We start from the raw sequence: 12,891 nt of genomic DNA, 5'->3' as shown, positions 1-12,891 counted from the left end.
TCGTGCAGTGATGCTTGCAATATTGTAAATTAAGGATCCATTTAAAATATACGCAGGTGAGTTTTAGGTTAAATTTTCTGAAGATTTATTCTGTTTAGGGACTTGGTTTTTATCTATTCATGCTTTTATGAACATCCTTGTGGTCTTGATTTAGATTTGTAAATTTAGTACTGAGGTGGTACTGTGAAGTTCTAGTTAGAGCCTGAGCTGTTAATGATATTAATTATCAACAAATTGATTTGTGACATCTTCTTTATAATTCAGATTAGACCCTTTCTACTTTCTAATCTACAGGGGAAAGATTAGACCTCTTTCCTCTGTACCTGTTTTTTTTTTCTAAACAGATGAGAGGAAATAAAATCATAAAGGTAGTGATTCCCTGAATTTGGTCAGTTTGGTCTACAGCTTACCGCAGTAGACCACTTTGCTTCTGTGGGAATTGTAAACTACTTACTTTCCAGGTATGTGCTGAAATCACCATTGCCGAAAATCTACAGGCCTTACTAGTAAAGAAAGAAAGTAAGAATAGTAAAGAAAATTCTTACTCAATTTATATATTAGGACACTGATAACTGACTAAAACTTCTGCTTCTTAATTTGTAGAGAAGAGAAAGGTACAGCAAGTTTGCAAGAGGATTTAGTTTTTTCCTATAAAAAGAACTATTTGTTTTTTCTTTCATCTTTTTTTCTCCCTAAGTACCTCCTACTCAGTGTTGACCATTGAGCATTAGATCTAGATTATTTTTTCTCCACTGGAGATGACGTCCCCCACAGGAGATACTTGGCAGTATTTGGAGACACTTCTGGTTATCACAGGGAGAAATGCTACCAGCATCTGGTGGATAGAAGTCAGGGATGCTGCTAATCATCCTAACAATGCACAAGATGGTCCCCAGCAGCTGAGAATATGTGGCCCAAAATGTCAATCGTGTTGATGTTAAGAAAGGTTCTCTAGATAATGGAGTTTATTTTTGGTTTTGAACTGGAAAGAGAACTTCAGTGCCTATTTGTTAAAAGGCATTATTGATATCTTAGGCTGTGGCCTTTAGGCTTAGACCTGGTGTTCAAATCTTACTATCAGTCCTTACTGGTTATGAGTACCTACATTCTCGTGTATAAGGAAGAAAAGCAGAAAGAACAGATATGATAACACACTGTAGAGTGCTGAGTAAGTGTTATTCGTGTCCTCCCTTCCCACCTGAATTCCATATACCAGTGACTTGGCTTACGTTGTGTACTCCTCTGAGAACTTAGACAAGTTTTTACACCTTTCATTTTGCAGTTTTTTCATCTGTGTAATGAGGATGATAGTGTTTATGGCATAGATTTTAGGGGAATGTTTCATGAGAAAATGCAAATAAAACATGTGCCCCTGTGACTAGAATATATTAAATATTTAGTAAATTTTGCTTTGTTATTTTATGTTCTAATTGTAATCATTTGAACTTGCTCTCAGAAGTGATTCATAAAATTAAGAAAGATTGTTCATCAACTGATGATTGAATAAACAAAATGTGTTCTATCTTTACAATGGAATATTTGGCCATAGAAAGATATAAAGCACTGATACATACTACTACATGTATGAACCTTGAAACCATTGTGCTAAGTAAAAGAAGCCAGTTACAAAAGGTTGCTGAGGGCTGATGGGAGGAGGGAGGTGAGTTAATAGCTAAATGGGTTTGCATTTGAGATGATAAAAATGTTTTAAAATTGACTGTCGTGATGGATGCCTCACCTCACCACATTCACTTTATGAATATATTAAAAATCATCAAATTGCACAGTTTCAGTGTATGATATGTGAATTACGTATCATTACAGCTGATGCACAGGTACTAGGGAAGATGAGAGCCGTCTGTCCTTTCTGTGGTATTGAACATTCTATTCCTTGGTTTTCACCTTGCTCACCATCTTCTGATTCTTTGCAGTCTGAATTAGAGGATGCTTTCCAGTGGAGTTTAGCAGTAATATTGCTGGTTATCACTCATCACTCGTTCAATGGGTGATAACTGCTTGTACATCCACACTTAAGATTTTGCCAGATTAGAGAAGTATTTCTCATTCTGGCCTAGATAGCCTGTGTGACTTAACATCAAATGGCCAGCACACTTGAACATATTCCAGTTTTCTCACACATGGACATTTGTATGTGGAGTCTGCCCTCATATTCATAACTGAGTTCCATTATATCTTGTTTTTATAGATGGATAACTCAAATGGTAAAGAATCTGCCTGCAATTCAGAAGACCCAGGTTCAGTCCCTGGGTTGGGAAGATCCCCTGGAGAAGGAAATGGCAACCCACTCCAGTATTCTTGCCTGGGGAATCCCATGGACAGAGGAGCCTGGCAGGCTACACTTCATGGGGTTGCAAAGAGTTGGACACGACTGAGCGGCTAACAACAAGTTAGCAAGCTGATTTCCATTGTTGGACATTAGTTAGCCAACTGCAGTCAGTGGCCTAAACGTAGGGACCCAGTAAGCGAACAGGGACGTGATGATTATTAGACCATTAATTTAAAAAAACACACTAGAATGCAAATAGCTGTAGTGATAAATGCATAAATGGAAGGTGTACTTGTAAGCAGGTTTGCCTGTATCTTTTGATTACAGTTGATGAAATACCCCACCTAAACGGGGTTAAGGTAATTTGTGGCTCACAATAGTGAAAAGTCTCTGTTTAAGGGGTGTCATCAGATGTGACAGTGTGCAGAATTTCAAGTAACTTCATGACTCTTGTTCCTTTTACGAGGCTGTGCTTTTCTTTTAGTTGGTTTCTTAGACAGGTTCTCCCCTACAGTTATAAAATGGCTACAGCAGCTCCGTGACTCTTCTTCTCAGTGTTTAAGACAAGCAGATACAAAGAAGTTTCTTCTCTCAATAGTAAAGTGCTTCTGACCTGAGTTGGGTCATGTGCTTATTCTAGAATTACTAATTGTTTAGACCAAGAGATTGGGATATGCTGATTGACTTTGTCCAGTAGAGCTTCCCCCCTAGCCCTGAGAGTGGGGTCAGCATTACCTCAGCCATATGAGAGCTTGGGTTGAGGTGATTCACCAGAAGAATTTGGAATTGCTTTTTCTTTTTGTTAACAAGGAGGTTGAATTAGATGCCAAATGGTAAAATAACCTATGTCCACAATAATGTTCAGCATATATATTAGAGCTTTTATCCTTGGTGCAAGTGATGTTGCTCAGTTGTGCCCAACTCTTTGCGACCCCATGAACTGTAGCCTACCAGGCTCCTCTATCCATGGGATTTTCCAAGCAGGAGTACTGGAGTGGATTGCCATTTCCTTCTCCAGAGGATCTTCCCAACCCAGTGATTGAACCCGGGTATCCTGCATTGTAGGCAGACACTTTACTGTCTGAGCTACCAGGGAAGTCCATTATCCTTGGTAATGATAGCTAAAAAAAATTCATAGACTGTACATCAGGTAGAATGAATAAAAAACTTGGGGCAAAAGATAGGATTATGATAACTTCTGGCCTGAATTATTCTAAAAGTTTGTTCTAGAGGAACCTTATTATAAAATTGTCTTAAGTGTTTTGAAATTTATCATGGTCTTTTTTCCTTATTTTGGGATGCCATTATCTTTTAAGTACTTTAAGTGGACTTCTCAGTTATTTGAACTTAGTAATTTTACTCTTATGTCTTTCTAATGCCTGTTTTTACTACATAGCATCATTTCAGTTTTTTAAACTTGTGCCTTCCAACTCAACATATACAAATCTAAAATCTTAGGTTTCCAATTCTGTAAAACAAGTTAGTGTCTCAGTTAAATTCTGTTAACTTTAGAAGTACAGATACAAATAGCTTGACCAGAATCATCGTTCTCATGCATGTTCTTTATTGTGTTAATCAGCTTAGACTATACTCTTGGAGAAAACAGGTTGTGTAAGATCTCATTACCTTCTGACCAATGTCTCTTTGCCATTGGGAAACAAAAGGCAAATCATCTCTTTGCTACAGTGGTTTTATGGCATATATCATAAAGTGCATGCTATATTTAGTATGGTACAATTATAATCAACCAGTTTCTAATACTGAGTGGATGTAGACAGATTGGGAGAGAGTTCTAAATATTTTGGAATAGTGACATGGTTATAAAATAATTCAAATTATTGGACTTACACAGGAAGAATAATTTTTTTCTATTTGCTCTGTTAAATACATGAACCTCTTAGTTTTACAGAAAAAAAAATATAACTTAAAAAACAAACTAAAAGAAAACAATTGGTGTCAGAATAAGGACACTGTCTTTTTCTCTTTTTTTTCCCCACAGTGATCCTGGTGGGGGGATTGAAATGGCTGAGTTCATTCGAGAGGCCACACCCCCAGTTGGTTGTAGTTCAAGAAATTCTTATGCTGGCTTGGATCCAAGCAACCAGGTAGGAACCTGTGCTGTTCTGTTTTGCTTTTTTCTTTCCTCCTGATGGTGGTCTCTTGTCTGTTACAGTCAGTTGATGTTTGGGTTTATCTTGCTGATAAATTTTTGATTTGTTTACTGATCATTGTTTATTACTATTACACAGAATTTTCACATTAATTAAGTACTTTGTTGCTGAGCACGTACCACATGCTCATTGCCTGGGGTAGTTTTGATCAAGATAGTTGTGGTGGATGCCCTTGGGAACTTGTACTTATTTACCTTCACAGTGTCTGTATTGGCAACATCTCAATCTCTTTTTGTGGAATGAAATGGCTTAGTTCTTAACATGGCTGCACTTTTTGTATTCTTAATTAAACCTGCACTTTCTTACTGACAGATATTGGCAGATTACCCTGGGGAGTAAGCCTACGATTTTGCAACAGACTTTTGAACAGCCACACCTTTTACTTCTTTTTTGGTAGGGCTGAGGAAAGGACAGCAGTGGCTGACCATCTTTGGTAACTATACTCTTGGCACTGTGTCCATTAGACTTGCCCTGTTGCAGGAAAGAGAGTGGGACACGAGAGGATGGTCACATCCCAGGTCACATCCGAGTCCCTGGTGCAGTTGCCAAGTGTGGGTTCTTGGCTTCACACAGGAAAGAATTCAAGAGGTGCCATAGTAAAGCGAAAGAGGGGTTACTGAGGCAGGAAGCACACACCACAGATAGAGTGTGGGTCATCTCAGAGGGTAAGAGAAGTCCGGGGATGGTGTTGTCAGGTTTTAGAGGGTAAACTAGTTTCCTATCACTTAACCCTGTAGTGATGGTGAAGTCGCTCAGTCGTGTCCAACTCTTTGTGACCCCATGGACTGTAGCCTACCAGGTTCCTCCAGTCATGGGATTTTCCAGGCAAGAGTAATAGAATGGGTTGCCTTTTCCTTCTCCAAGGGATCTTCCCAACCCAGGGATCAAACCCAGGTCTCCCGCATTATAGACAGACAGTTTACCGTCTGAGCCACCAGGGAAGTCCCAGTTTCATAGGCTAATGAGTAGGAGGAGTATTCCAGCCATTTTGGGGAGTGGGTGGGAATTTCCAGGAATTGGGCCACTGCCTAATATTTGACCTTTATGATCAGCCTTGAAACTGTCCTGGCACCTGTGGGTGTGTCATTAGCTTGCTGCTGTGTTTTTTTAACTGAAGTATAATAGCTTTATATTATTGTATTAGTGTCTGCTGTAAAACAAAGTGAATCAGCTATATATGTACATATATCCCCTTCTTCTTGGACTCCCCCCCCCCCCCAACTCACCCCACCCCTGTCGGTCATCACAGAGCACTGAGCTGAGCTCCGTGTGCGATAGAGCAGGTTCCCGCTGTTGTTGTTCAGTCACTAAGTCGTGTCTGACTCTTTGTGACCCCATGGACTGCAGCACGCCAGGCTCCTCTGTCTTCCATTACCTCTTGGAGCTTGCTCAAGTTCACGTCCAGTGAGTTGGTGATGCTATCTAACCATCTCATCCTCTGCCGCCCACTTCTCCTTTTGCCTTCAATCTCCCAGCATCAGGGTGTTTTTCAATGAGTCTACTGTTTGCAGCAGGTGACCAAGGTATTGGAGCTTCAGCATCAGTCCTTCCAATGAATATTCAGGGTTGATTTCATTTAGAATTGACTGGTTTGATCTTGCTGTCCAAGGGAATCTCAAGAGTCTTAAACAGCACCACAGTTCAAAAGCATCAGTTCTTCAGTGCTCAGCCTTCTTTATGTTCCAACTCTCACATCTGTACGTGATTATTGGAAAAAACTCTTATTAACCTTTGTCTTGCTTCATTTTGTACTTCATGGCCAAACTTGCCTTATTCCGTGTTTCTCTTGATTTCCTACTTTTGCATCCCAATCACCTGTGATGAAAAGGACATCTTTTTTTGATGTTAGTTCTAGAAGGTCTTGTAGGTCTTCATAGAAGTGGTCACCTTCAGCTTCTTTGACATTAGTGGTTGGGGTATAGACTTGGATTACTGTGATGTTGAATGATTTGCCTTGGAAATGAACTGAAATCATTCCCTTGTTTTTGAGATTGCACCCAAGTCCTGCATTTCAGACTCTTGTCAACTGTGAGAGGGCTACTTCATTTCTTAGGGATTCTTGCCCACAGTAGTAAATATAGTGTCAACTGAATTAAATTCACCCATTCCCATCCATTTTAGTTCACTGATTCCTAAGATGTTGATGTTCACTCTTGCCATCTCCTGCTTGGCTACATCCAATCTACCTTGATTCGTGGACCTAACATTTCAGATTCCTATGCATATGGTTCTTTACAGCATTGGACTTCACTTTTACAGACACATCCACATCTGAGCGTCGTTTCTGCTTTGGCCCAGCCGCTTCATTCTTTCTGGAGCTATTAGTGATTGCCTCCCCACTATTCCCCATTAGCATATTGGACACCTTCCCACCTAGCGGGGCTCAGCTTCTGGTGTCATATCTTTTTGCCTTATCATAGTGTTCATGGGATTCTCAAGGCAAGAATACTGGAGTGCTTTGCCATTTCCTCCAGTGGATCACATTTTGTCTGAACTCTTCAATACGACCCATCCGTCTTGGGCGGTCCCGCACAGCGGCGTGACTCAGTAGCTCCATTGAGTTATGCAAGTCGCTTTGCCACGACAAGGCTGAGACTCATGAAGGGGTTCCCACTAGCTATTTGTTGTACACGTGGTAGTATATATGTGTCATCCCAGTCTCCCAATTCTTTTCACCCTCTCCTTCTTCCCTTGCTGATGTATTTCGATGAGTGTATACTAAGGCCCAAGGTCTAAGAGAAGTAGGCTATTTTGGACCTACTTGGTTCTAATCATTTTATGTAATTTCCTTGGGCTATGTCATTCTTTTAAAGCTTGTGTCCTGCCCCTATCCTGTCTCAGCCCTACTTGTTTTAGGGAGGGAGTCCCATCTTGAATATAGTTAACTCATGTCTACACCTAAATGCATAGCACATCTGACTGATTTGGTTTTCCTTAAAATATTAACTCTTGTATTAAAAAGGGCAGATGTCAGAAGCTATTGTGCTACTTGGATTTTGGTGTTTTAGTTTTATACTGTTTATGACAAAAGAAATTATTGACGTAATTATTGTTATCCCTTAGGAAGGCTAAAATAAGGAAGTAAGTTGGACTTTTTGTATATTGGTAGAGATGATATCATTACAAAGATACCATGTTTCTTGTACATGTTTTATTATATAGCTCCTACTACATGCTATCATAGTTGTTTATAAATGTCTTCAGTCCTAGACAGTGAACTCCTTGAACACTGGGGCACTATCATGTCATTGGTACCATTCTTTCCTTCATGCCAATGCTACCCTTCTCCTTTCCATCTTCTATTCTCCATTTCCCTACCACCCCCCCCCCCCCATTTTTTAAAACTGTCTCTTATATTCCTCTCTTTCTGTCAGTTACCTTCCTTAAAGTATTTTAGTGCCTGATAGTATTTAAGGCATTTTGCTTGTCTGGGTTGTGGAGTGGGTCTTACCCTCTCCATATCTTACCCTCAAAGAGTTTGCAATTTCTTTTTTTTTTTTTTTTTTAAGAGTTTTCAATTTCATGCATGCTCAGTTGTGTCCAACTCTTTGCGACCACATGAACTGTAGCCCACCAGGCTCTTCTGTCCATGGGCTTTTCCAGGCAAAAATATTGGAGTGGGTTGCCATTTCAATTTCATAGTAGATATCTATAAGTAACTGAAGTTATGGTATATTACCAAGGAAATATAAGTAAAAGGTGCAAAGTAATAGTTGCCATAGGAATGGTACCGAAAAAGGACTGATGATTTCCGAGGAGAAAATAAATGTTTCCAGTTAGAGAGACGGCAAGGTTTCATGGAGGAGGTGGCCTTGCCTGATTGCCTTTAGTTGGAAGTAATTTTTGTTCTCTGATATTCAGCATTGTATCTGGGCTTTCCTTTGGTCCTTCTCAAAGAGAAGAAACACTGGAGCATTTTAGTTTGTGCAGATCTATTAAGGAAAACTTCACCTCTAAGTGTATGCAGATATCATTTTTTTCTTAATTTTTTCCTTTTCAAAATGTGTTTATTTTTAGAAAGTTAGCAGATGAAGGAAAGCAGCAAGAAGAAAATAAAATCATCTATAATGTCATAATAAAAAAAAAAGTTTTTAAACAGAGATTTTAGTGTGCTTCCTCTTTGGCATTTGACTCTCTTCACTGACTGTACCGTGAATGTTAATACTATTACGTGTTTCCAGCAGTGAACATTTTGAAAACTGCATTGCATTCTTTTATTTGTATGTACTGTGGTTTATATTTTCAGTCCCTTAGTGTCACATGTGAACAGTAACAACCCCATTATATTTGGGGGGATAAGCTTGAAGCAATTCAGAAAAGCATGAAGGATAAAAATATAACCACACATTGTATCTGTTAAGATTGCTTTTGTCACCAAGTAATAGAACTCAACTAATTAAGTGACTTAAAGAAATAGGAGTTTGTCACCTACATTTGGCGCTGGTTGTATAGCATTTGTTCAGCAGCTAAACATTATCAGGGCTCTGGGTTGGAATTTCCCTAGGCCTTTTGGCTTTCTCTCAGAGTTGCAGAATGAGCAGAGCAGCTTCAGTTATGATCCTGTTGAAACGTGAAGAAGCAGGTGACAGTCTGGGGCAGAGTTGTCTGTCCTTGGTCATCATTGTCTCAGACACAGGGAGGTCTTTCCCCAGAGCCTTCCAATAGACTCTCCCATACATTCATTGACCAGAACGAGGGCACACACCTAGATTAGAGTCTGGGTCCTCTCTTCATAAATCAAAAGATATGTGTCCAACATTTGAACAAAATGAGAAGCTTGTTAAGGAGGAAAAGGAAGCACTGAGGTTGTGAGCAAATGACTACTGTATGCACATTCAGAAACCTTTTCTGTTTTTAAAGTTTGAATTCTTAGCGGGATGCCACGAAAGGGCGCTTTCTGGTTTGCTTACTTGTTTGTAAGCTGTCTAGGAAGTTACGTGTTTATTATTCTAGTAGAAAAATAACTTGTTGGTTTTTTAACTTATTTATTTAGCAGGTGTTTTTAGAATGAAACTCTTTTTGCAATAAAATGCTTTTGGGGCCTTTCTCTCCCTATTGCAGTGCTTTTTGTGACTAATTGAAAGCAGATATCAGGAAAAAGCAGGAGAATCAAACTTAATAAACTGTTCAAAAATATTGCAAAGCTCATTTTTTTGGGTCTGTACTGCTTATTAGTAGTTTTAACCTATATGCATATGCTTATTTTTGCTGTTTTTCACTGACATATAGCTTTCATATGTGTAGTGTATGCATATTAAGTGTACAGCTCAGTACGTTTTTACATAATGTGTACACCCATTTAATTGCCATCCAGACCAAGGAAGTCCCTCATGCCCCTTTAAAGTCACTATTAGCTATACTTTTACCAAATTTCTCATTGTATACTTCTCTTCAGTTGAATCAGTTGAAGGGAAAGATTTGGCAAAATGCAAGTATTCTGTGAATGTTCTTGGTTTTAGTATAAAGATATTAAATTTGCTTGACTGGAAAAAAAAAATTTGCTCGACTGTTCTGTATTGAATCCCTTGAAAACAGGTTATAACAAGAACTACTCAGACTTGTTGATTTAGTAACTGTCATGTTGTTATATTTGGTTTCCTTAATGTGTTCATGGAGTTTGTGGTATTTGTTTATATGATTGTTATGATAGTATAATACATGATGGTTATAAAATTTTAGGGAAATTGTATACCATCTTGAGTATAAGCCCTAAAAACTCCACAGATTTATAATAGTGTTCTGTTTATAGAGTTTGTGCTAAAAGTTCCTTTTTCTTAAATGCCTTAGTGTTTCTTATTAGTATTTTTTTAAATTGCATTATAGCAGCCTACAAAGAACTTCCTGCCTGAATCTCAGGAAAGTACATATTGATGCGCTAACAGTTTGACAGGAAGATTTAGGTTTCTCTTTGTTACTATGTTTTATCCTCCAGACTTTCTTTTTATAATCCCTGATAAGTCCACATTTATTTCAGGTAGACTTGGCATCTAGTTTTGCTCTGTTTACAACTGGAGCATGTTATGATGCAGTATAAAACGGACAGTGGTGGTTTGACCCAGACTGTCTGAGATGGAGGCTCTCCCCGGGATCCATCAGCCCCGAGCGTGCAGGGATTCAGTCTCCTGGCGTGTGTGTGCTGGGCGAGCCTCGCCCGCTGCAGCAGAGTGTGGCTCTGATATATCGTGGCCTTTTGCTGAAAGTGACTGATACCTTGTTTTGATAATATAATTTCATTTGATAATCTTGCTAGTCTATGCTGATGGCGTAGCTAGCATCGTGTTTACTTCATGTCATGTTTTCAGATTGGATCTGGCTCCTCTCGTCTTGGAACAGCAGCAACTATTAAAGGTGGGTGTGGTCTCCCCTGAACATTACCTCTGACTTCCCATTTCTTTTTTGGTCGTAATAAAGATAATTAATTGTCTCATGTATTTATATGTAATGAAAAATCATTCTTGAAATTATTTTGTGGATAAAATTATATATCGTATTAAAGATTGCTTGATTTAAATTGTGGTCCCTTTTCAACATGACTGAGTGACTTTCACTTTCACTTTTATCATCCAAATTTCATAACAGTGTTTTAACCACTTGGATTACACTGTATGAATTGTGCATTTTGATCTTTAACAGACTTCTTTGCCTTGAGGGCAGATGCTTTCATGGGTTTTAGTGGGGTTCATAGAAAACGAATTTAATGTGAAACCTTTAAATTAGGCACAGATAAGACACGAAAAAAAATTTTTTTCCAATACATCATGTAAATCTCATTTATTCAATACATCTATGTCAAATAAATTCATTATTATTTTTGCCCTGTAATTTTATAAATCTCTAATTTTTCCTGGGAGGGACTTTTAAGTTGTTTCAAGTTATTACATAATTTGCATTTCATTTTTAAAACTTCTTTTGAAAGAAATAGTTGTATTAACTAGTATTATGAGGCCTTTCCATATTTGGTTTATAGCATATGTGATCTGACAGTTCATGATTCTTCCTATCAGTTTAATGCTTCTTTTATTGTAACCCTTGATAGAAAAACTGCTTTAGTTTGTAAATATCTACTACACTCTCTTATGTCCTTCCTTGTTATGCCCCCTGTACAGCTTTTACTTTTAATATAATGTCGTCTTGGATTTCTCTTAACTTTGTAGGAGATACAGACACCGCTAAGACTTCTGATGATATCAGTTTAAGTCTGGGCCAGAGCTCTAGTCTTTGTAAGGAGGGAAGTGAAGAACAAGGTAAGAACAGTTTACTTCATGGCAGCATCATGTATTGTGATGACCAGGGTGAATTTGTGCAATGTGCTGCTCATATTTTGGCAGACGTTTGTAATAATTGAGTGTGGTTTTTTAGAAACATTGAAATAAAATGATTTGCTAGCATAACAGTAGCACAGTGTTATAAGTACTCATAGCTTTTGGAATTCAGCTTCACATGTTCTGCCAAGTAAATAGAGAAAGTTTGTGAGCATATGCCGTAGAATGAATATGAGATGGGAGATGAGAATCTGCTATTCCTTTAGTTGGTCAGAGCATCTTGCTTAGCTTACTGATAACCTAGTATGTAAAGCTGTTCTTTTCCATTCAGTATGACCTCTAAATGCCAACTGCTGCATATGTTGCCCGGCTGCAGAAACAACAGTGTGTTTGACAGAGAAATAACTTGCTGTTGGACTTACTGAGAAACTGTCTGCCTCCAACATGGTGTCTTCCTGTAGCAGATTTGTAATGTAAATTTTGGTTTTAAATGATTTTTTTTTCCTCCTTATTCAACTTCATTGTAAATGAGTACTTTGGATTTTATAGAGTTCTTTTTTTTTTTTTTTAAAGAACTACCACATGTTTGAATTTGATTTTTGATTTTCAGACATGAAAGGATGGATATGCCATACCCATTTATTTCCAGTTGAGATTATCCCAGGTTGTATAATCAGTGAGCCAGGATTGGATCAGAAACCCGTCTCCCTATTTCCAGCCTGTTTCTTTTTGTTCTTATTGTTAGTTTATGGGTGATGTTTGGTAGGCAGGCAGACTGATACATTTCCTATTGTACTCAATTATGAAACTTATTTATAGGGTTACAAATTGATCATTGAACGGAGACATTTTCCCACTAATGTAGTGTTTTACCCAGGTTTGATTCTTACAAGGATGTTTTGTTAGAATTTTAGGTTTATCACTGTAATTGCTTAGTACCTCATCATTATTTAATTGCTTTGGTGGACCATCCCTCACAGCCTGTCCCCTCCCCTTAAAAAAATACATTTGAAGGTACTGTATGGTCTGAAAACTATTTTCTTATAAAAGGGAAAGGTGAATTAATCTCTGAGAATCACAGTGTTCTTTTGTATAATACGTAATCAGCAGTGTCTCAGAAACTGGGTAGTGATCTTAGAGGGGCTAATGCCACTGCACTTATGGGTCGTAG

At 38.3% G+C, this 12,891-nt stretch overlaps 1 protein-coding gene across 6 annotated transcripts in view; it reads left to right on the top strand.

Annotated features, from left to right (window-relative positions):
- The window catches only part of PCNX1 (pecanex 1), a 177,889-nt gene that overhangs the window by 36,839 nt on the left and 128,159 nt on the right, over nucleotides 1-12,891 (top strand). For all 6 annotated transcript variants that reach the window (XR_009695070.1, XM_061156770.1, XM_061156771.1 and 3 more), the window contains exons 3-5: nucleotides 4,287-4,392; nucleotides 10,761-10,806; nucleotides 11,613-11,702. Coding sequence is in view for 5 of the 6 variants with exons in the window: in XM_061156770.1 (XP_061012753.1) it covers nucleotides 4,287-4,392; nucleotides 10,761-10,806; nucleotides 11,613-11,702 (242 nt within the window). In the remaining variant the exon portion in view is untranslated. The remainder of the gene's footprint in view (nucleotides 1-4,286; nucleotides 4,393-10,760; nucleotides 10,807-11,612; nucleotides 11,703-12,891) is intronic.

The sequence above is a fragment of the Dama dama genome, chromosome 12, assembly GCF_033118175.1.
Source record: "Dama dama isolate Ldn47 chromosome 12, ASM3311817v1, whole genome shotgun sequence".
In the NCBI taxonomy this organism is placed as follows: domain Eukaryota; kingdom Metazoa; phylum Chordata; class Mammalia; order Artiodactyla; family Cervidae; genus Dama; species Dama dama.
Note: the sequence above shows the minus strand (reverse complement) of the source record. Positions and strands in the feature narration are given on the sequence as shown.